General features: G+C 32.1%; 1 protein-coding gene across 1 annotated transcript; it reads left to right on the forward strand.

Moving 5' to 3' along the window:
- The first annotated feature begins 13,077 nt into the window (after positions 1-13,077).
- Positions 13,078-24,556, forward strand: LOC118182000 (uncharacterized). The gene is made up of 4 exons (XM_035351252.2): positions 13,078-13,229; positions 17,485-18,169; positions 21,062-21,210; positions 24,362-24,556. Exons 2-4 carry the CDS (start codon positions 17,496-17,498, stop codon positions 24,499-24,501), a joined length of 963 nt encoding a protein of 320 aa, XP_035207143.1. The 5' UTR covers positions 13,078-13,229; positions 17,485-17,495; the 3' UTR covers positions 24,502-24,556.
- The last annotated feature ends 1,585 nt before the right edge of the window (positions 24,557-26,141 follow it).

The raw sequence follows: 26,141 nt of genomic DNA on the forward strand, positions 1-26,141 counted from the left end.
CTAGATTTATTTATTTGCACAAAAGAAATTTTTATAGCATGAAATATAACGGGATCCAGAATTAACTAAGATATAACACATAATCCCATTTTACTGAGCTGCATAAGAATGCCTAAATTAATAATAAGGCTTTAGTGAATAAAATGAGAAATATATTTAAATATAGCATTGAAAATCAAAACATGCGTGATATAAATTTTAAACTAAACATATTACTTATTAAAGCTATACGATTTCTGAGCTTCTTAGTTATAAATTGAGTGTTTGTTAGCGTAAAATAAGAATAAGACTATCCAAAAGAGATTAAGAATCACAGGTAAAAGAAATATTAGCGAAAAGTACCGATATGAATTATGTTTTAATTGGCATTTGGTTTTAGCGAAACATAATAAGCGAAAAGAATAAAACAAAATTTTAATTGCTTAGTAATAAAGAGCACAAACAGAAATTTGGAAGATTAAATAGGGAAAAAATGAAAAGAAAGCGCATTACACTAACGAATAGAAGCTAAAACCTTGCAAATAAAAGAAACGTAATTAGGATCTTTTTTACAATCATTGATTTTCCTTTAGAAAATACTGTTTCGAATTTTGTATATATGTAAATAATTTTAGTGAAATTATATGTGAAATTGTAATGTATTTTGTATAATGTAACATGAAATGCTTGGGAAAAAAAAAAAAAAAAAAAAAAAAAAAACTTTCTAGGAAAAAAAATAAGGTTACAGGGACAAATCTATTTAACACTGAGGTAAATGGCTATCTCGCTAAACTGGCTAGATATCGCCAAGCTGGCGACGGTTTTGGCGACTAATTTTTATCGAGAAATTTAGCGAGAAATCGCCAAAAGTCGCAAACTTTTAACTCATTTGGCGATATTTTGATGCGGGCCCTGGATAACTGCAACTGGTACTATAATTGAATAAATATAATAGAACCCTATATGTAAATGTAACTATATCCGACCCGGATATGTAATTTTAACCGTATACGCCTTTCATTAATTTCTAGGAATGGAAGGTACTAGAGATTTCTTGGTGGACACGGGAAAACTATATAAACTATATAAGACCATAGAGAGCCTCAGTTCTCAATTTTTAGTTCAGAGCTGATTCGGAGTACTGAGAGATCTCCGTGAGTGCTTTGTCTTTTCAATACACTTTGCATTTAACGCTCTTCGTAGTTTGAAGTGTAACTACTAAATGTGTTCTGTGATGCGAGAAGAGCTGTTCGAGTACTCTTGTGGAAATTTCCAGACTTGTAAATTGTTTCTTTTTGGAAAATAATTGTTTTTTTTATCAAGCTATCATCGGTTCTTTATTCATTCAAGCCACATACAAACACGTACGTAAGCAACAACAATTTCCACGACAAATGTGATACTTACAAAAGTAAGTAATTAGCTAATTAGATAAAACTTTAAGACTAAAAGTTTATTAAAATTTATTTGTTATTATTGCTCTTTTATGAGTAGTGCAAAGAAAACAGGAAGCAGGAATTAAAAGCTTTTTTGAGATTTGCAAATCTTAATGCTTTAATGTTTAACGTCTTAAATCTTAATGGTTTAGAATATAGAACTTCTTAAATTTAAAATCGTAGTTTTTATAAATCAATTAATTTCGTGGTAGCTTTTTCCAGTAACGCAGAGAAAATGCGAGGTTTTTCTGAAGTTCGAATTTAGACTGAAAGACTAAACTTGTAGAGAAACCAAAAATTTCAACACAACCTATATGTGAGTTGACGTCTAGCAAAAGCTTAAAGCCGATTTAGGTAAGTCTAAGATCCACGCCAGAAATAGCAAGAAGGTCAGTGTCGCTATCAAAACCGCACACCTTAACTTGAAAAACTCTATTCCTATATACACATTAATTAATTTGCCTTCTGGTGCGAGCCGACGAAAGTAAAAGTGACAGTAAAGGTAAAAATAATAAGGTAATGGGTTAATTAAATATAAAACCTAACGAATTCTTTAAGTAGATAACCGAAACATTTTAAACTCGGGATAAGCCATTATCTCAATTAAAAGAACTTACTGCAATTACCTTCTACAATTAAGATTTTTATCATTGCTTCAAATTTCTTCTTTAAAAAGATCTAGCCCTCATCATCATAATTTCTCATTAACAATCTGGCAAGCAATTCATGTGACCATTAACAGTTATCATTCTATTACATAATCTACGATTTTTATTATAGCGATCCAACTTGACTAAAGGCATGTCCTGTCAGATTCTGTAGATAGGCAGTTTCTATGCTGGTCTGGTGTAGCGAAGGCATGAGTTGAATATATAATTAACAAAGTGCATGAACAGAATGAAATAAGATAATATTGTATAATATATATTTAAAATGAAGTGTTTCTAGCTTATGCCCAATGAATAAAATTTTCAGAGAAGGAAATTGCATATGGAATCAGAGTAAGTTAGTTATTGAAAATACTTAGTTAGTTACCAGCCAGTGACCATACGTTGATATTAGTTTAATAATCGCAAAAATACTAAACATGAATAAAAGACGAAATTTATAAGAGTTTGTTGGCGAGATTAAAAGGAAGCAGATGAAAAATTAATACAATTTAATGAAGATCATATATTCTTAGAATATTCCCGTGCTGTGAAATGAATCAGGACTGGTAAAGCAGAATAAGTGTTTTAAGTACTATTCATACCGTCCTTCACTAAACATATTTATGAGCAGTTTCCATAACGATGCCATTAACTGCGTATCTAATTCTAAGCATTCAAAACTTCAAAACAATCATTCAGTTTTCTTGAATGTGACTTTAATGATTCCATGGTTATACCCACGATAAAAATTTATTCTTTCAATAACAAACTAATGTACCTTTTTTTTCTCCTCCTACAACAATCGGAAAAAGAAGGCGTAAATCTTAAGATTCTTCTTTAGAGCAGTAGAGATCTGCGGCAGTTAAGCAATAACCTCAGCAACGACAGAAGACAAAATACTTGTATTTTTGTGTTTCTCTACCTTACTGTTAACACATCTTAACGATGAAAATGTAGTAAATACTGGAAATCTATATTAAATGAGTTCTTAGCATACTGAACTTGGTATATAGTAGCTTAGCATGCGGAAAGTCAAGAAAGGTTTTGAGGTTACACAATATAAATTTTTTGTACATTTACACAATATAATTCACAGCAAAATATATTTTTGTGAGAAGGAAATTTAACTACCTCATCGTATAAGCTATATAGCACATTATTTCTTCACATCTTTGGCAATCAAAGGTTTAATCGCTTTGGCAATCGTGCATTCAAGCATGGATAGACAGAATGTAATTACAACTGATTTTCTGCGTAACAAATTAATCAGATTTATGCCCCTGAACAACGACTGAGTTTACATACTGTAAAATTTTATTTATTTAACAAATCAGGTCTATAATCACAATAAACGTGGGTTATATACAGGTATATAACTGATATAAATTAAGTTAAACTTCCGTTCCGGTACTTTCCGAAATAAATCAATGTAAACAGACATAAATTACATTAGAACGCTTATTATTGAAGAAGAGACTAAGAAACTATAAGTAATCTATCCAATAAATGAATCAAGCTGTATGCTGCTATTTTCGGCCTAAATAAGATTTGCTGAAGTCGTAATACGGAATGAGTAAACAAGTTACTACGAGTATTTCTCGATTTTGTGGTTTCTCCTGTCAAGAAATTCTGTTTTCTTACTTAGGATAAATGAAATTCTCCATCAAACTAATCCTAGCAATACTGACAGCAAACTACTGAAATGTTACGCAAAATTATTATGTATGTAATTTGAAGTTAATCTGGAAGAAAATGATTGCAGTTGAGTTTCGATAAGATGGAACCGGAAAAGCTCTCCTTCCCTCCCCCGAAAAAATATTAATTGAAAATTCTGCTTATCAAGAAAAGGCTTCGAAGGAACACGTATTTGACTATTTGAGGGAAAAATTTATCGAGGAAAGAAAACATTAATTTCGAACTCTGGATTTTGATTTAACAAAGTTCTAACTCTCCTGCGCAGATAAAGTTTATATAAAAATGTCTAGTCTAAAAGTAGAAGCAGTTCTTTCATTCCTAATAAATTTTAAAGGCAAAAAAATGCATTAAACATTTTCTTTACAGAGCTATTATTTTTAATACATTTATTCATGAGAAGCATTTTTTTCTCTCTTATCATGCACATGTGTTGGACTAGTGATATCTAACAGGATAATTAGATGCAGCTAAAAATAAGACTTTTTCTTTTCTGGTTTTGTAATTTAGTGTTTTAATTCATTCTTGCTGATATTTTAACTCGTTAACTCTTGTGAAGAAAGTAACTCCCATGGATGGCTTAAATTATTTATTAATTCAAATTAGAATGCTCATAAATTTTAATTACACCGAGATCAAAATAAAGTTAATGCTAATTCATGATTCGTAAAAGTGTAAACACTTCCTGCAATGAAAACGACACTAAAAGGATTAAAAGCTTTCAAATCAAAAGAGATTCCATCAGAATTTGGTCATACATCCGAGCTGTGAAATGAATAATAAAATTATTTAAAAGTAATTTTATTTTAGTTCATTTATTTATCTATTTATTTTTTGCAGTGATAAAAAAATTAAAAAAAAATGTAAAACATGAGTTTTATTTGTAAAGTAATCATTTTTACTAGTAAAAGATATTGTAGTTACGCGGTGCTTTGAGTTACCGTATAAATTTTCAAAATGATGCTTAATGAAATATTTTATAAATGTCTCTATGAGAAAGTTAACGCATTTTTTTCAACTTTTAAATATATAATTTGTAACTAGGAAACTACCAGTGTGTATAATATAATATGTTCTAACTAATTTTCTTTTAGAATTATTTTCTTTTCGATTATTAAGTAATCTGTTTTGTATGAGAACAGAATGGATCTTGCAATTATTCATAAACCATAATTAACAGAATGAGTGAGTAAACTTTGTTATTTAATTTAAATAATGAATTGAAAGATCAAGTTAAAAAGTTGGAAATGTATATGAAGATGTGAAACCCGAATCGGGCAGCATCTGCAGACAGCCAACGTTTCGAGCGACCATGTGACGCTCTGATTTGTTATTTATTATTCTTTCTTTTTTTACTTATTTCTTTCTCACTCTCTTCCTCACATTGCTTGAACAGGGAAGACAGGAAACAGCTTTTGACTCATGGAAGGGACAGAAAGTTCGGAGTTTTCCCTTGAGGCAGTTTATAATGTTGCAGAACATAAGAATTGTGATTATTATTGTGTTGTTAATGCAAAATATAGGAGTTGTGATTAAATAAGTTATGAGTGGTTAAACATTTCAAATTACTGTGAACGATTCATTTGTGTAAATTGCTCCGCAAATATTCTATCTTATACCGTTCATTGCATTTTTATCAATAAATGTTAAATTTCATAGTAGGAAGTGCAATATGCAAACTTTTGTGCTATAACTGCGATTTTTACCTAAATGATAAGCAAATGAAATAAAAAAACATTATTGTGATTTCTACATATACACCTATCCCTCGATTTACACGGTACTCCTTTTACAAGATTTCGGTTTTACATGGTTTACAAATTCACGGATTTCAAAAAACTTGGTAAAAATGTATATTCGGCTGAATATACGCAGATACATATATTTGAAGTAATTTTTGAATCTCATTACTTTAGTAACACTGGTAGCAACAACAAGTATGAGGATTCTCCGTGTCGTAAAAGGGAAAATTCCCATAGTATGTATATCTATTTCACAACAGTAAAGTTATTTGGTTCATGTGAACTAGTGCAGTATCAGTAGTTTAGCAGCAAAGCTTACATAGTTTTTATCTACATATTTGGAAATGTTTATTAGTAAGTTTTCAACATTTATATTTTTGAGGCATTTTTATAATTTACGTAAATTTTTTAATGTTTTATAATGCTAAAAGATTTGAAAAAATATCAAATAAAAAGTAAAGTTATTTATTTAGAAACAAAAACAAAATATTAGATCATCTACGTAATAGAGAAAGAGTAACAGATGTTGCTAAATTTTACCCCATAAATTAAACCACAATAAGGGCAATTAGAAAAAATGAAGACTGTTAGAAAAAAGTGTAGCAGCTGGAACTTGCAACAGTAAGAGCACAATTTCATATGTAAGAGATGATTACAATGGAAAATATGGAAAAGGCATTAGTGATATGGATAGAAGACCAAAATCAAAAACGGATTACAATTGATAATAATGCTATTACAAAAAAGGCTTTAAAGATTTATAAAGCACTTAAAGAATCAGTCACCGTGGATTTCGTCAGATGAAGAAAAGGTATCTTTTTTATGTGATGACAGTTATTAAACTTATAATATTTTTTTTGAATGATCTTATATTTTCCTAATGTAAAATAAATTAAATATGTACTTCTCTTACTTACATATACTTGTTATTTTATAAACGAAGTATAACTTTATTTATTTTAAGATGTCCTACTTTTGTTTTATGTAAATCAATAACTACATTATGCACATTTAGTGTGTTTTTCGTTTTACATAGCAAAATCGAAGCTTTCGATTTATACGGTTGTGTGCGGAACCTATCTTCCGTGTAAATCGAGGCATAAGGGTGTATATGTTACCGTGAAAGACCGAAATTGGAGAATGTCGACTTTCACCGGAGAATGTCAACATTCACCAAATACGTCGGTGAAAGATCGAATATTTCTTTACATTCTTGTACATTCTTACCCTCACCGGTGTATGTCGACAATCACAGATATGCTCTGGTGTAGGTCGAAAAGAGAGGAGTATATGTACACGCTGCCATTCCAAAAGGAAGTGTTCTACAAATAAATGCAGTTATAAAAGCAAGGGCCTCTTGTGTAATTCAAAGCGTCATAATAGTTTAAGTTGTTGCAATAAATAAGATTTGAATCACATAATTTGGTAAGTTTATAACTTCTATTAATTTCCTTTCTCATTTTGAATGTACTGTGTGTTTTAAGTTCTTATATTCTCAACTTCTTATTCTGAGTTTCAAGTGCGTTTTTTCGCAAATGAATTACGAAGAAGGAAATATAATATTCTATATGTTCAACATTCACCATTAGTACATGGTGAATGTCGACATTCACCGGTGTAAGTCAGAAATAAGAGTATTTGGAAAATATTTCGGACATACACCAAGCGAGACTATGTGAATGTTGACATTTACCGGTGAAAGTCGACATTCTCCAGATTTCGGTGTTTCACCGTAACATATGTTATAAATAAAATAAATTTAAAAAAATTAGAAGTTAATGAGAGATTTCTGCTACCATTTACCTGCTACCATTATGCCTGCTACCATTACCTGCTACCATTATGCGGTATATACACAATTGTCACTATGTCAAAGACTTGACAGCATTTATAAGTATTATTAGACATGCATTTTAATCACAGGTAGTTGTAACCGACATTTCATTTGCAAATAACATTTCGACGAGTCTAATCAAACTACGAAGTGTAAGGTACGCAAAACAAAGTGAAAAATGTATCAGAATTCTATCTAATAACTGTTTGTTTAGGAACCCATGTCATAGTTTATAGTAACTAATCCTTCTCCGTTAACAATTGTCTCAGAAAATGTGATAAATAAGCATTCATTAATTTCTGTTTTATATGTATCTAATAATTTGTGTTTCAACAAGACTGAAAGAGCCTTTCAAAATACCCCAAAAATTCCTGATCTTGTAACAATGCATTAATTCTTATGAATGATGCCAACGCAGTATAGTTAAATTTGCATCTCTTCAGACATTTTAGGTTTATCTTATTGTTAACGTAAAAATTCATTCCTTTTTACGTAAAAGTCAGTTTCCTGTAAAGTCCTGTAAAGGCTCGTCAGTTTCCTGTAAAGCAATATTTTAAGTAAAGTTTCATATGAAACATAAAAATGCCTTTATTGTATCAAAGATTCACTGTGGATTATCTTCAATGTTTCCTCCATTATTTGTAAAATTTCAGAACTTATAATTTAGGCTATACGCATTTCTTGTTACAGTATTCATATCAACCAGGTGCTAAATCCAGATAAGATGGCTTACATTTTTATTTCTTAAATGTAGAAAGGATTAGCAGGATTTTTCTATCGTTTTACGTTTAGAAAATTAATTTATCTCATCAGAATAAGAGGTAAAGTCTTATAAAACCTTTTTTTTAAATGATTATTTATGCAGCTCTTGATTGCATGAGCCTTGAAATTGAAAAGAGAGCTTCTGAATGACAGTGAAGAATGTGGTTTGAGAATGTCTAAATATTGAAAACTGAAGTGAATTTTATTTCTTTTCATTTTAAATTCAAATCTTTACAAGGATCAGAGAGTCAATAATTTAAGGAGTTAAAGTAAAAATATTTAAACAGATATACGAAATTTTAAAGTATTTTCTTTCTTTCTTTCCTGATGATTCTTAAAGGCTCGAGAATTTATTTTATTTTTCAACAATAATCCAGTTTATCATATATCGTGTTTGATTTGCAATTTCACAGACAAACACTAAAATCATGACTGTGAAGTTAAAGGCATAAGAACTTTTATTTCTTGGCTAAATGAAACTTACGAAAACTATTTGAAATTAATTGTGGAACCATAATCACAGTACTATTATTATTCTCACTCTTCTGAACCCAGTTCCCAGGGTGGAACCGAATTGAGACGATCAGAACAGCTCTGTCAAGAAGGAAAAAAAAAATTTATTTTCCTGTGCGCTGTCCCCTTTATGGTCTCAGCGCAAGATGCGCGCGTCTTGCTCATTAATATTCGCTGTTTTTATACTATCTGAAAGCAGCGTTTTTTCAAATTTATGAATTCGTTTTATCTTTGAGTTGAATATAACACAATCATTTGACCATAACATAATTGTCTTCATTCTGAATAGCTCTTATTAAAGAAAAAAATTTAAAGTATTTCATTTAGATTGATCATTAAGATGTTTGAAATCAAATTTAATGGCCCAGCCTTAAATTTCAAATTTAGTCAATTACTGAAGCTACTCAAACTGAATATTCAAAATTTTGTAGGCTTTATAGCAAAAGACTGAATTTTTTAAGTAGCTTTAAATTCTCATTTTTCTAGCAGATGAAATCAACTACATTTCTTTTAGGAGTTTATAATGAAGACGGAATGAGTTTTTCTCATGAAAATTTAGTAGACCTTTTATATAGCATGTAAATAAAAACATTCGTTGTTAGGAAATGAAATCTAAAGGTTATTTATCTTCATGTATTTGACTGTTGTATGTTTTACAGTATAAAAATCGAAACTACATATCGCTCGAAAGATTTCAATCTTTTTTTTCCCCTTTTTTTAAGGATGCATTCCTATGAGTCGGAAAACAGGTTTTGAGTGAATATATAAATTTAATGGACAATGTTCTTAGATAAAATTATTCATTTATTAAATATTTCGTTATTTTTATTACTTTAGATTTTCCCTTTATTTTCTAGTTTTATCATCACCACTGATTACACGTATGTTTCTCACAGTTACAAACTGTATAAGGTATTTCTCCTGCCTTCTTAGCATGCCTTCGTGGTGTGATGGCCAGCACACTCGGCGCGTAATTGAGAGGTCCATGGTTCGAGTCCCGGCGAGGGCATTGCTCAGTTGTATCTTCTCCTGCTTTAAAAAATAAGTAATGTCTCTATAGTGGCGGCCGAACTAAAAAAGGTGGTGGATGATGATTCTCCACCATCAGGATTTGGCGATTGGATCCCCTAATTCCCCAGTCGCCTTTTAAAAGGGGGTGTATATAAGGCATTTCTACCGCTTTCTTAGCATTCTTTCGTAATGGCCAGCACGCTCAACGCGTATTCGAGAGGTCCGAGGTTCGAGTTCCGGAGAGGGCATTATTCATTTTTCATGTCTCCTGTTTTAAAAAAAAATCCTAATGTCTCTACAACCACTCGAACAGGAAGCAAAAATTAATGTATAAACTGTTGCAAAAGTGCATAAATGTACAGTACGAAACCATGCAAAATATAATTTTGAACATTCTTGAGACTTGTATTTATAAAGCATTTGACTTGAGTTAATTATTATTAAAATGTAAGGAAATATAAGATTTTTCTCAAATTTATTATTTGATGTTTATAACTATTAAAGGTATTTTTTTGCAGACTGTACTTCTACACAAACAAGTTGCCTATGTTATTGTTGACAAACAGTCAAATGATGAGGTAAATTAACCCGAAAATTATAGTTCTAATTAAATAACGATGAATGCAAAAACCTATGATAATTATTATAAGTTTGTTTCCAATCTTTCTAACTTGTCTTTATTATTCTTCCTTTACAATAGAATGCATAGTTAATTGATATCAGTTAATTATTAAACGTTTTTCGGAATTTTTTTTGCTTTGTATGGAATTATCGCTTTTTCCTGCATTTGCTTTTGTGGCGTAAATGGTTAGCCCGTCAAGCTATCTTTCCATGATTCAAATGCTGGCCAATTAGTTACGTTATTACACAGTTGATTTTTCACGTTTCCTGCTTTAAAGCAAGATAACAGTCAGTATAGTAACATTCATTCTAAAAATGTAGTAGATGATAACTTGTGCCCACTTGGGTTTGATAGACTGGGTGTCACACCTCTTTTGAAATATTCTTTGAGTGGGAGAGAACGCAAGGTTTATCGCATTTCCCCGCGCATTCTGTTGTCGTGTGAGTGGTTACCAAATCCAACTAACACCTGGTATATTCACGATTCGAATCCCGGTGAGAATACAATTGGTTTCTCATGTTTAATGCATCTGAGAAACCTAGTAGACTTGGCAGTTTTATTTCAGATATCTTCTGAGATTTACTATTCTTATTTAGCGCTATCGATGCTTTTATTTAATTCCACAAAAGATCAAATCCAAAGATTTTTAAAGAACTACACTCATTATACTCTGAAGTGACAAAAGTCATGGGATAGCAATATGCAAATATACAGATGGCAGTAGTATCGCGTAGAAAATGTATAAATGCGAAGTGCTTTGGCAGGGCTTTCATTTGTGTTCAAGTTATTCATGTGAAGAGGCTTTGACGTGATTATGGCCGCACGACGAAAATTAACAGACTTTGAACGCGGAATGGTAGTTGGAGCTAGACGCATGGGTCATTCCATTTCGATATCGTTAGGGAATTCAACATTCCGAGATCCACAGTGTCAAGAGTGTGCCGAGAGTATCTAACTTCAGGCATAACATCCCACCATGGACAGCGCAGTGGCCGACCACCTGCACTTAACGACCGAGACCAGCGATGTCTGCGTAGAGTTGTCAATGTTCACAGACAAGCAACACTGAATCAAATAACCGCAGAAATCAATGTGGGACGTACGAGAGACGTGTCCGATAGGACAGTGCGGCGAAATTTGTCTTCCTTGGGCTATGCCAGCAGAAGACCGACTCGAGTGCCTTTACTGACAGCACGACATCGCCTGCAGCGACTCTCGTGGGCTCGTGAGCATATCGGTTGGTCCCTAAACGAATGGAAAACCGTGAAACCGTGGCTTGGTCAGATGAGTCACGATTTCAGTTGGTAAGAGCTGATGGTAGGGTTCGAGTGTGGCGTAGACCCCACGAAGCCATGGACCTAAGTTGTCAACAAGGTGGTTCAAGCTGGTGGTGGTTCCATAATGGTCTGGGCTGTTTTTACATGGCATGGACTCGGTCCTCTGGTGCAACTGAACCGATCATTGACTGGAAATGGATACCTTCAGCTACTTGGAGATCACTTACAGCCATTCATGGACTTCACGTACTCAAACAACGATGGGATTTTTATGGATGACAATGCGCTATGTCACCGGGCCACAATTGTTCGCGATTGGTTAGAAGAACATTCAGGATAATTCCAGCGAATGATCTGGCCACCTAGATCGCCCGACATGAATCCCATCGAACATTTATGGGGCATCATCGAGAGGTCAGTTCGTGCCCAAAACCCTGCACCGTCAACACTTTCACAATTTTGGCCGTCTATAGATTCAGCATGGCTCAATATTCCTGCAGGGGACTTCCAACGACTTGTTGAGTCCATGCCACGTCGAGTTGCTGCACTTCGCCGGCCAAAAGGAGGACCGACAAAATATTAGGAGGTATCCCATGACTTTTGTCAATTCAGTGTAGTCTGTTACTTTAAAATAGGAACTTCAGAAGTATTTTCCGCCACTCGATTTGACTCGTAACCATGGAAACAAAAGCTGCGGAAAAAAGTCGATTCGCTTAATTTTTCGCCCTTTTCAATTCCATTTAGCGTGTTAGCTCCATGAAAAGCACACGATTTCAGCTATAGTTTCAGACGATGTGGAGGAAATAAATACTGTCATGTGATCAAGATAAGAGCTGCGTTTGCAAATGAGGGGGGGGGGTAGCAACAGCTTTGAAGGTCATATTTAAAGTAACATATTTATAGTATGGTGGCTGTCATGTGATCAAGATAAGAGCTGCGTTTGAAAATGGGGGGGGGTAGCAACAGCTTGGAAGTTCATATTTAAAGTAACATATTTATAGTATGGTGGCTTACCAGATGACTTGGTTATTTCCAATTTTAAATTTTGCTAGCAAATACTCCCTTCCGAAAAGCAGAAATCAAAATAGAAAATAATTTAAAATATTTTTGCATAATTTTTGAATGAAAAAGGTATATAAATGTTTGACCAAGTTGTAAAATTCGAAATTTTGGGAACTGAAAGCTGTTTACAGTTCATCCATTAATTTTCTGCTTCTGTTTTCTTGTTCCAAATAATTATTATGTTTTATATCTAAAACTATTTTGTTGTTAAGTTTATTATTATCCTAATTTATTAGTTATATATTAAATTAACATTTTAGACTTACATTAATGGATTATTGAATGGTTTTTCTGTGCCTTGATTCTTTAATTTAGCCTTAATTGTTTCATATTATATATCAAATATAAGCTCCCTTTCATCAGAAATATAAATAATTTAACATCGATCGAAACTTCAGAAATAACAATATTATGATTTTGCAGCGTGTGAATATTCCCATGAAAGAGAGATAATTTCATTCTGAACTATGGAATGCTGTCTGGAACCGAGATTTCAAACGTAAGACTTTCATTGTAGCTGTATGCGGTATCAATAGGAAAATTATGCAGCTGGTTACAGATTGCAAATGACATGTTTACTGATATATCTAGTTTCTAGATTTGTTGAGAAATTATAACTGTTAGTGGATACTATTGACTAATTTCACAGGTAAGGCATCAACAGTAAGTTTACAAATAAATTATAATTTTCATTTACCAAGTATATATTTTATAGTGACGTTAAATGATCAAGTGAAAATTTTTATCATTTAATGCTATTAAAATAAAAAATAAATTAAAAAAAATATTTCTATAGCTCTTTACATAAGTAAATTTCTGTATTTATGCAGCTAGACAAGGAAGTTTACATAGTTAAAGGTATTTTCTAAATCACTAGATTTTGACTGGAACTGATTCAATCGTAGTATTGTATTGTTCTGTATAAGTAACGTCTGCTTAATACATTTGTAGGGAAATATTCCATTCCTTTGTGCTTGCTTTCGTGGTGTAAGTGGTTAGCATATCCAGCTCGCAAACAGAAGATCCGAACGAAGAGGGAACAGTCGATTTTTCTGTTTCCCAACTTGAAAAAAACTTAACGTCTGTATAATAAAAGGAAATTCGCATTAAATAAAGGTATATTTTAAAGTAAAACAGAATTGATTTCAGGAGCGAACTGATGTAGGGCTTCCTTCTTCAGAAGCAGATGAAGGACCCATGTCAGTTTGCCCTTGAAATCAAAAGAATTTTATTTAAAAATCTAAGCCAGCACAAGGGGTTCCTTTTTAGTAACATTATTAGTCCAAAGGTGCAATTTGCCCAGAAGGACTATTAATTTCGTTTTGGCATTTTGTATTGATTCACTATAAATGTCGGTTTACTTTTCAAATTGTTGCCACCAAATAATATCGCCCTGTGTTATATTTAAAGAAATTAAATAATGAAGAATTTGCATAAATGTATGTAATTTTCTCGCATTGTGATAAAACAACGGTACCTAGAGCCATCAAATTTTGAATAACGTACGTTTCCACCCGAATATGGGCATCTGGAAGAATGGGGAATATCGAATATGGGTTTTTTAATTTATGCTGATTCGCATTAATTAAAAAACACACCTGACATGATTTCACTATGTACAACACACCTAACATGTCTAAAATTTTGGTAGTCTAAAATCCACATGTCTAAAATTCTGGTAGAAAAAGCCCACTTCTATGGTTTTTACTATAGTTACCGTAAGTAAAAAAAATAATCTTTAATCATTCACCTACAAGATAAAAGCTTTTCAGACCAGCAGCTATAAATACATTTCTCCCAGTTTCAGCACAAAATGAAGCCAAAAATTGGAATTTGTATTATTATCTATTTCATATTTTGTAAAACTTTAACGAATTTTTGACTAACAAACTCAACGATTTCAGAGCGAGGAATGGGAACAGTGTACGAAAAAAAAAAATTTATCTCCAGTGCGCGAGACTGTGTATCGGAAATTCTAAAGATATGCTCATTTTAAAATTATTTTGTGATACTGATGTTGAACTGAATTTTATAGTTTAAGTGCGAAGAACATGATATTTAATAAACGTTTTGTGTGTTACCTTAACACACAAAACGTTAAGGAAACGTCCCTTTGAGGGTAAAATCAGAAAGTTTTCAGAATTTTTTTATCTTAATGATTTCTTTGTTCTATTTATTAATTACTCTTTCCTGATCCCAAAATTATTTAGGTAATAGTTTCTATCAAGTAAGAAAGTTTTGGACAGTAGATGGAATTTTTTAGTAGTAGAACATTAGATAGCATTCATTACATATTTTGAATCGAATATTCCCTATAATTTCGGCATATATAGATCTGTTTTTGCTGATGAAATTTAAACAAAGTTAAAAAAGTAATAATGGATAAAAATCAGAATAAATGAATTTAACTTAATATATTAGAATTTAATTTTGGGATGCAAATCCAAATTTCATAAAATCAATCAGTTGCTGATTCACATTAATTAAAAAACACACTTAACATGATTTCACACAAAGGACTACTTGTCTAAAATTCTGGTAGGAAAAGCCCACCACGATAGGTTTTACTATAGTTACCGTAAATAAAAAAAAATAATCTTTAATCATTCACCTACAAGATAAAGGCTTTTCAGACCAGCTGCTATAAGTACATTTCTCCCAGTTTCAGCACAAAATGAGTGTTCAGTTTCCTCTGATAACTCTACAACAAGCAATTTTTTCTTCGACATTTTACTGATTTTCGAATCAATGTCCGGCTAGTTTTTGCCTAGTTCTTTTTCTAGTTAAGTGGAATCTTGTTTTCCTAAACGTTCAAAAGTATATTGTAAACCCACTATGAACATTTACGATTTTTTGCAATCTCAGCTTGAGTTTCCCTTTTCTATAAACAAGATCTGAAACCATTGTTGTACATTCGGTTCTTTACGTTTTTGCATTTCTTGTAAGCATTATTCTAATTTTCAAATCTGTCAAATAACTAGCCAAACACAATAATGAAACTTCCAGTAAAACAAAGTTACTTGCCAATTTTAACAAAACTCGTTTTTTATACAAAACGATAGAAGTGAATTAAAAGCTGAGCTGTTTGTTTAGTTTTATTTTTTAGAGATTGCAGTAATTTTAGAAAGAAATTTATAATTTAATACAGATGAACATTTTGTTATCTGGCGGCTACTCTTAAAGACATCCTAAAAATATGAGCTGCGTAATACGTTTTAGCCAAATCTGTAACTTATCACGTAAATCTGATGAAATTTTCTGATCTAGACCTTTTCAAGAGCTGCAAAGAGCTAGTGTGGCCTCAGAATAGTAAATAAACTTGTACTCTTCTTAAATTATTGTTCTGTATTTCGAATTGCATTATTAGCTCAAAAGGGCTATTAGTCTCGAAACACGATTTTGCTTTGATTCACTTCAAATGGCGCCAGCTGTAAATGCATTATTTTAGTTTTCATTCGAGTCTGTTACCATGCGGCAAAATGTAAGATATTTATCTTTCAATCTTATTGTGTCTGTTACTGATTAACTAACTAAGCTATTTAAAAGCAAGAGATGCAATTCTTAAGAATATTATTTTTTACTCTTTAATTTGATTTGTTTAAATAAAATGCATTTAATTAATGATACAGCTAATTAAAAACATAACATATTTTCAAAGCATTACGTTATACGTATTTTCACTTTTCAAGTATACTGAAGATATCTAACCTCTCCATGTTAGTCTAAATGTATATTCATCTAGTATCCAATGAAATGTTTCTCTATTCCACCTAGACTGTCTCTACAGATAACCTTATTATAAATCATATTAAACTTTATAAGAGCTCTGCTGTGTATTTGGATTGTTTTATGGATTTTCTTGAGAAATGTTTTTCGAAATTTGTTCGAAAGTTTTCTTTGAGTGAAATCCAGCGCGCAAGACCTAAGGCGGAGATTCTTCGCAATCAACTCACAGCATTGAATGTGCTTCAAACCTTCATTTCTTCTTCAATAATAAGAGCAAACAAAATAATTCTTTTATTATGGCTACTAGAGTATGTTATTCACTTTTGCTTGTAATGCAAATGATGATTTTGTGCTATTTTTACGATTTGAATTTCATAGTTTTATCGGAAATGTGAAAAGAAACTAATTTTTCTCTCATGGTTTTATTTGATATATAGAAGGTATTTCAATCTTGAAATAAATTAATGTACCACCTGATGCTTTTAATCCTAGTTTTTAAATTTATTCAGTATCGTTCTAGTTATTAGACAAAATTTTTGACTCTTTATAAACTTCACAATAATAAAGAGATTTACCTGTTCTCCTTGAAAATGAAAGAATCAAGAAGGCAAATGAAAAGGGCGGTTGCGTAGCTTAATGTAATTGGAACGCATCTTTGCCATTGCACAACATCAAGACTTTATATACGACATTTAATAATTAGATTTTACGTAAAGGGTTGGGCTTTATTAAACGCTCTGTTGTTTCAAAACTTTTGTAAATTTTAAAATTGTTTAAGATATTTGACCAGCTTCATTTTCATTTAGTTGCACTTGTATGGTTAGTTAAATTAAAGGTTCTCTTAGGCTGTAATGAGTTTAACGGAATAGTTGCACGGTTTCTCTTTCCCCCAAAATCATCCTCCATTTACTTAGCATGAACGCAGCATACTAATTATTCATATTTGTCTTCCTAGATCTGCATATGTATCTTGGTGGAATTATACTGGTAGGAAAACCTTACTTAAAAAAGGTTGAATTAATGAAATTTGAAGAGTTCCTCTATTGAGCTTAATTCTCTACTTTTATTTACGTGATCTTAGAAAGAAAATAATACATTTTGCATGCATACATTATATATATATTGTATTCTGTAAATTTTAAAGTTCTTCAAAGTATTGATTGAATATCATTTCTTAGGTTCTAGCATCATGCTGCAAAAAATCCACTATTGGTGCATTTACTTAACGGTAATTTGCTACATCATTAGAAGCAGCGATGCGAATCTCATTGAAGAATGCCCACCTCCAGAAGATAATTATCCATGTTATTGTGAAGAGGAAGAGGAAATGGTTGTACACTGCAATTATCTCAACGAATCAAAGCAGATTCAAAATGCTTTTAACAAGCTTTCTGGTTACAAGATTTTCAAAGTATCCTTTTGGAAAAATGAAATCGATGTAATTAAATCTGATATGTTCCGAGGTTTGTCCATAAAACAAGTAGTATTCACTAATTCGAGTGTGAGATTAGAATCTCCTCAGTTTGTTGGTTTGGAATCATCTTTGAATAGACTGACGTTTTTATCTTCTTTCGATAAAGATACACCAATGGAAACATGGTCAGTTGAACATCTCGAAATTCTAAAGGAGATGCGCTTCGACAGAAATGAAATTAAAATCCTTAAGAATAGCTGGCTAAGTTCTTCTGGACCAGTTTTAAGATCATTAACTTTTAGTGAGTGTCAAATTGAAAAACTGGAAGATAAAGTATTTTCAAAAATGGATAGCCTGACAACGCTTTTTCTCACCGACAATGAAATCACAGCTGTGAGTCGAAGCATGTTTCCTAGACCAGCAGAAAATTTGCGTAGCATAGATTTAAAGTAAGTCAAGGAATATTTAATGCATTAAAATATTCAATAAAAATAGAACCTGAAGGAATTTTAAATGTTTCAGAGATCTTCTTAAGACTTCCGATTAAGTGCCATATTGCTTTGCTAAACACAATAATAAAAGAAAAATTCATTAGTTATCTGTGAAATGAGGCTAAGTAACATAAAGTTTGTTTGTTGTAGCAGTCATATTACAAGCCTAAGGGGGTTTTGACAGAAGACATGCTATTTTACAGTTTATTATTATTCAGTAGATAGCAAACAGAGTTGCTTATCCGTGGTAGAATACGAGACTATTACTTCCTAATTAATAACGAGTAATGCACTCATGTTCTCAAATTATTATTTCTGCTTCATCGGAAAGTAGTAATTTTTACTAACCTTATGCGGGTTTGATGTATTAAAAAAATAGTATCTACCTCAGGCAATACTCAACTGCATAATAATATGTACTGGTGAGTGGGAAAAACCACATAATATATTTTGGTCGTGCATACAGTGCAAAGCTAGGTTTTTCTTGCCGATGTTGCGAGGATTGAAAAGAAAGATTTCAAAGCCTCTCGTTGTATATATCTTTCTGCCTTTAGATGTGAAATAAATGTTAAAATAAATGTTCTTAAATGGGAAAAACTCCCGTACATTTTCCTTCTGATGCTCAAAACAGGTAGTGATACAATTAATATCACTTAGTATATTAGACCTTCACTAAAAAAGAGCAGAATTGATGCACTAGTATTTAAAATGAAGTGAATAAATACATTTTCCCAAATTTCAGAAAAGTATTAGACCAAGTCTGGGAAGTATCTGATCAAATAAAAATACAGTAGTGTTAGTGTCGATACTCGTACGTGTAGATGACGTTGCGGCACAAAACGTGGTCGTTTGTTATTCCTCACTTACTTTATTCGTATACATCGGCAGTAATCACAAAGTTTGAAGCAAAATTTTATTAAATTTCATAAGTAGTACGGTAGAATGAGTAACCACCAACGTTTACATGACTGAATGAGTAGGAGAATCGTTGGTAGAAAGGAGACAGGTCTGTCTTAAACTCAAGTTAGCAAGAGAGCTCTTTACAACGTCCTCTGTCATCTGCAAATTGAGAAATAGTTTCAGAGACTAAATCCATACCAAAAAAGCTTGGGTAAGGGTGTTCAGGAAGTACTATGACTAATGACGATCCGTATATGGCAATTTCAGCCAAGCGGCATTCGAATTTCAGCTTCAAGGCACTCTATGTACTTGACAAAGTCTAACTGCTCAGGAGTAAAAGGGTTTTAGTCTTAAATCACCATTATAACTCTTTGAAAAGAAGTACAATTTACAAACTAGTTTAAAAAAAAGAAATAAATAAAAAAAATCGAAAATTAGTCGCATTCTTATTCTGTTTTAAATTATTGCAGTCACTGGCATTTAAATGCTAAAACAAATACGTAATTAAAATGTGGTGCAATATTTAAGACGATTATCTACAAACTCAATTTATAATCTCTTAAATTTGGCTTAAATTTTATGCTTACACGCACAGAAAGCCACACTTAGTTTTCTGTTGTCTACATATAAATTCTGAAGTTCATTTTATGCATTGCTTTATTTCTCGTCCTTTGCAACTTACAAAGATATTTCATCTCGATCAAAAGATGGATGAGACTAACAAAAATATAAGGAAATGTATACGCTTTCCCAGTAGTGGTGATATTTGCCACGGTCTGATGGTTAGGGTTAATGAACCTTGCTTTTGCAAAGAACGATCCAGTATTATAAATATAAATAAGTAAATATAAATTTAAATTTCAGATACGGAATGGAGAGCTGGAAACTTAGTTTTTCTGTCTTCTTTATATGATGAGTCCTGTTATGTTATTCTTATCGACTGATCTTAGTGTTTTAACAGAAGGTTAAAGTTACGAAGTTGATACGCAATTCGGCCTTGTATCAGCGCAAAGCACATCGGTAATTCAAATAACTTGAAACTTAAATGACTGAAATATTTAGAGCATACTACTAAGTTGAGTAGGTCAAAGGAAAAAGATTTAACTAACATTAAATTAGTTGCGTCTCTCTGCATAAAATTATTCTTTGTAAAATTCCGAATTCCAAAATATAGAAAAATGTTAAATGTTTAAAACATTCACATAATCATGTGGATTGAACTGTGCTCTTCAGAGTATGCGAATAAACCTTGAATTTTTTTCAAAATAAATGTTATTGATCAAATGATTTATCTTAAAATTTGTAGAGTGTAACATTTATTTTAAAAGATTTATCTTAAACTTACTTCTATAAGTGTCTAAAGAGTATTTAAAACCTTTGCGTTTTTTCATTTTATTCAAAATGATTACGTCAGTCCTTAATCACGTTTTATTACTGGCATATTTAGGCTAGCTTCAGTAGACTCCATTTCAATAAAAATATATAGTTTTCTTATAAGTAACGTTTATATTTAAATAGAAAATTTTGTGCAAAGAAACACTTCTTGACTAACAGCTGGAGGGAAACAAGGACCTCAAATCAGTAATCATCCTTTGAATGTTTCTCTTAGTAAGTTACTTTAGTTAATCATTATATGTATATATGCTTGAGCATATAACTATAAAATAATTAATTCAGTTAATATTTGAATATGCTGAAAATTTTGAATAATTTCAATATGCAACGTTATTGTAGGCGCTATTTTGGATAACCTGGAATCTATAGCCTAATTTATATCTGTAATGATTTCTTTGCTTTCACAGTGAGATGCAGATCAGAATATGAATAACAATAAGTACAGTAAAACTGATACCTTTAAGACTGAAGCTGAACTAATGGTTTTTAGTAAGATTTATAAATGTACTTATTTATGTTGTGCTTTATTAAATACTGACTTTTTTATATTGTCAGTGGTAACAAGCTCCAAACTCTGCCAGATGACATATTCAAAGATATGCCAAGCCTTAAAAGCATAGATTTAGGACGTAATCTGCTAAAAACTGTGAGTGAATCCACCTGGTCCTTTATTGTGGAAAGCTTTTCTCGAGTCATTTTGGAAGGTGAGTATTTTTTACATTTTGAGAGTTCCATATATTTGACAGCAAAATTCGCGGAGCCATTAGTAACTTAAGAGTTTCAGAAGTCAGTTACAAAGTTAATAACGAATACTGTGTTACCCAATCTAAAAACCATTTATTCCCTAGAACAAGAAACTTTTATAGTTGCTCCTTAAATATGGTCAACTCTTATTAACATTGATTAGAAATTATCAATGAAAAATGAGCTGAGCCAGATAAGTTCACTCTTCAGTACATCGATGAATTTTGCGTTTAACAATTTATATGTCAAACCTGTTTTGCTTGGTCGGTCTTGCCGGTCCCCAGGAATCGATGCTATGATTTTATATTCTTATCGATGCTATGATTTTATATTCGTCTTATATCCTTAACGCATTAATTTAAAGTTCTAAGTATGTATGACATTTTGTTGTTCATTTATTTACAGTGCAGTTGATATTTTACAAAAAGAACTTCTTAACCATTAAACGTTCTAGTTGAATAAAATTATGTATCACATTTTAAAAAACTTTACAATTAGCGATACATTTTTAGGATTAACAGAAAACGAAATATAGCTTGCAGCTACTTTTCTCAAACACCCTGTATGCCAAATGTTTTAGCTGTATGTAATCTCAAAGCAATAAATGATTTTTCAATTACTGTTTACAGATGTGTAGTAGTAGTAGTAGTATTTAATTATAGCAAAGCACACTAGGGCTATCTGCCTAAAGGGAGGGATGCCTTCGTGGAGGACTTTCTAAGGGAAACTGGCTCGTATACACCTGTTCACAGAGGAAAATTTCATTTTGTCAAATGTTGAAAAAAATGAAATATTAAGATGATCTAGATAGCAAAGTATTTGCTTAGATTGTACAGGTCATCATTTGATTTTATTACAGCATCAACTTTATATGTTTTAGCTGGAATAGGTTTTAGTAAGGCTTTATTGTTTTAGCTGTACAGAAATGATATCCTACATCATAATCAAATATGTGACTTGTGATGTAGGATATCATTTTGCAAGACAGCAGAACAAATGCTCATTTATGGAATAAATTTGTTCTCAGAAATTTCGATAAATATACTGTTAGAATTATATTTTTACTCTGATGCAAAATCATTTCTGACTTAATTATTTATTGCAGTTTTTTACTTCTTTTATTAATTATATGTATACAGGTTGGTATCAAAGTTCATGAGATTAAAAAATTCATTAATTATTTACGAATAATATATGATTGTCTGTATGAAAATGAATTGCTTTCCTGTCCTCTCTGAAAGGAGGTAAAGTTTTAGATTAGGTTAGAGAGATTTTTGTTTCAATTACAGAAACCAATTTATTGCTAAAGAATCTGTTAAAAGTCTCCGCCTACAAAAGAAACTATTTAGCATCATTTTCCTATCTATTCATATTGCGATTGTTACCCCGGATAAGTAATCGCTGTCTGTGAAATTCTTGATTAATTCCCTTTAGAAAAATCTCTTTCTAGAGATTCATTTAACATCCAAATCGTATATTGTTATTGAAATGTTTTTTTTATTTTTATAAATTTTTGTGGCCATCACACCCTTCTTTTTATATCTACTCATATGCTTATTCATTACGTGTTGAATAACAGTTTAATTATTTCTATGACTAAATGGAATATCGCCATATGTAGCAGTTGTAAGAAATAGACAGGAATGTTTTCTACAACATACAAGGGCACAAGATGTAAAATTTACTTTTAATATGTGAAACAGTGACTGTCAAGACATTGACGCAAAATTACTTGAGAAGACCGATTTCGACAGTTCTGTACACTGATTTTCGAAGAACGTCCTTCTAACTTGGTCTTTTCATAAAATTCCTTTTGTTTTTAAATTCTCATGTTGCAGGAAATATAAGCTGATGATTCCGATGTTACAGGAAACATAAATCTTTATGAGCTGCTGGCGTGCACTCTGTGTCAGTCTTTTAAATTACGTTTCTTATTTATACCTCCATAGTTTTAATTACTTTAGTAGCTTCTTCAATTGCTAGTTTGGATAACTTGGACAATAATATGGAGTCTATTTGCTTCCGTTTCTCCAATAAAATTTATAAACGAAAATGTTCACTATCTGGTGACAGGGTGAACCAACTGCTGATGACATGAAAAGTAAACTGCCTGTGGTACAAAGTGCTCATAATTAGAATTTAAACGCTTTTGTTAATTTGTCATTACTTTGAAAAGTCATATAATAAGAATTAAGCATGCTCCTATTCTTTTGATCCTGGTATCTTTTTTCCCCAACTAGTAGCCTATAAATTTTCAGTAAACTTTTTCCATATTTCTCATATTTAATAACGTTACTTATTAGGTATTTTAAACTTCTAACTTCACAGTAGGACTTCTGTGCTTAATATTGTTGTGCTAAAAACTCGCGAAAGATGTTGGTGGGGTAGCTACATTTGAAATGTAGAAAGTTATTATGTAGTTGCTTTCGAAGCAACATGAACGCATATTTGTTTCATTACACCTGACCATTCTGAAAGGACTGGTAGAATGTTTCTTTTGGTATCCGTCATAGATTGCACGTCTTAGCATGAATTGTTTGGAAAACGTTGACTCCTGAGAATCATCTTGATAAGAAAGAAATAGAGATCAGATTATGAGAAATCTGGTTGTGGCAGCATAAGGACCTATTTTTCATCAAAGAAACCCAAGTTCCTTTCCTCAAAAGATCTATGCTACAAATGTGACATCGCTTCGAATAATCGAAAGCTGCTTCAGTTCAGTTTTCCTTACAGTACGAAATAAATGCACACTGTTCGCGATGATATCGCTTCATACATTTTCCGCTATTACCTACGTAACTGACAAATTTATTTATTATGAATTTCAGGCAAGTGACATGTCTTTTCCACGAACCTTTGCACTGAAAAATATATATTTTAACTGCTTAAGATTTGTGCATTCAAACAATTTTGTTCTTGGAAACTGCATTTCAAATACATTTCGGACCATTCTATCAGAACAGTTTCTTCAAACTGCATTTTGTGAACTAGTATATGATAGATACATATATGATACAAGGAATAAAGTTAGTAAGGTAATATTACATAATGCATATAGTGTATAATTTGTTACGTTAACAAATAATAAATTCTTCATGTATCTTCCTACAGATAATCCAATCAAATGCGACAAGTCTTTGAAATGGATTAGCAAGAAGGATCTACCGAAGACTTTCACAGGAAAATGCAGTGCACCCGCTAAGCTTAAAAACAGGCCCATTCGCAATCTGACACCAGCTGACTTTTATTGAGTCGGCATATGTAGTCTCGAAAGAAAAAAATTGAAATAAATAACTTACATCGTTGTACATTGTGCTTTCCTTGTCAACATGGAATGAAAGGAAATCAAAAATAAATCTGTTTTCTTAATTTTATGACACCTTTTTAACACTAAATTTAAATTCTGTGTGTCAGCCTAATTTTCACCTAAGCGCTAACTAAAGCTACGTAAGTGGTAAAGCGCTTTATCATCAACATATGGATAAAAGTATTGCTGCATAATTAAACGAAGAGTAACTAAAAGTTTATTTGAACCATAATTTGTGGTATAACTTAAACGTTTTTCTGGTGACTGGAACATATATGACCCGCACGTTCAAATTTTAAATTTGCCTTAAGAAATTTGAGGAAACTAAGGAGATTTAAAATTTACTTCTTATATGGAGTTGGAAATGCAAGATCTTGTCGATTGGTTTTTCTGCTAGTTTCTTTTTAAATAAGTGCCTAAATGGCCCTAATATGTGCAAAACTGGTCTCTATAGCCATGGGGAAGATTAAAATTACCTATAAAGCAAAACTTGAATAGAAACTTATAAGGTATTTCTCCCACTTTCCTAGCGTGCCTTCGTGGTGTCGTGGTCCTGCCCGCTGGGCCGGTATTCCAGAGGTCCGCGGTTCGATTCCCGGCGAAGGCGGTTGCTAATTTTTCATCTTGCCTGCTTCCAATTAACCTAATGTCTCTACAGTGGCACCCAAACTAAAAGGGTTGTGATTATGAATCTCCACACCCAGGATTTGGCGATTGGGTCCCCTAAAATACCCAGTAGCCCTTTAAAAGGAGGAGTATGTAAGGTATTTCTCCCGCCTTCTTAGCATGCCTTCGTGGTGTAGTGGTCAGCACACTGAGCCGGTATTTTAGAGGTCCGTGGTTCGATTCCCGGCGAAGGCGGTTGCTATTTTTCATTTTTCCTGCTTCCAAAAATATACCTAATATCTCTACAAACTGATTTGCGAACAAATATACAGCTGTCAATTTGAGCAGTTAACCTTTACAGTTTTAGCTACCAATTCAAACGGAAACGTATAAGTATTCCAGTTGTCTAATTTAAACTGACAGTTATTTCAAAAATATTCTTAATGTAGCGGTCGATTAGCAGTTCAGGATTACACTCGTAGAAGTGATGAGCTCTTTCTTCTTCAAACGGAAATCAGTTTCATTAGGTTTGGTTTGGATTTATATGAACATGGCTTAAGGAAAGAGATTCCTTCGTGAAGGGCTTTCTATGGAAAACTGACTCGTATCCTCGTTAAACATGGTGAAAACAACGAAAACGCCCATGGAGCCAGCCCGTTCGTCGCGATTCGAACCCGAACCGAACTACCAGTGTTCATCGTCTAGGCAGCCTCAATTGCATTAGGATTCAACATAAGTTACAGTTAAAAAATATTACTTAAACTTACTATCGCGTAACTGAGGTATGCTTCAAACGTCTGAAATTGTTGAGTTACCGCGACGGAATACGACAAAGCTTAGAATCTTTGTCTTTTTATTCTTCTTAATGAGCCTTAAGATAAGTATATACAAGCTTATTTGCTGGCCTATACCTTTTTTATGCTTCAGTATGAATAATTAAATTGAGATATTCTTATAATTTTCACGGTGGAAGAAATT

Source organism: Stegodyphus dumicola, chromosome X2 (genome assembly GCF_044657685.1).
Source record: "Stegodyphus dumicola isolate Sdum_Otavi_A_Nest chromosome X2, ASM4465768v1".
Lineage (NCBI taxonomy): Eukaryota > Metazoa > Arthropoda > Arachnida > Araneae > Eresidae > Stegodyphus > Stegodyphus dumicola.

Bases quoted from the DNA above. Each gene is read 5' to 3' on its own strand.
- LOC118182000 (XM_035351252.2), top strand. From the start codon at position 17,496: ATGCTGCAAAAAATCCACTATTGGTGCATTTACTTAACGGTAATTTGC. The intron at 18,170-21,061 runs GTAAGTCAAGGA...TTATATTGTCAG, and splicing joins TTGCGTAGCATAGATTTAAA to TGGTAACAAGCTCCAAACTC. The intron at 21,211-24,361 runs GTGAGTATTTTT...ATCTTCCTACAG, and splicing joins TTCTCGAGTCATTTTGGAAG to ATAATCCAATCAAATGCGAC.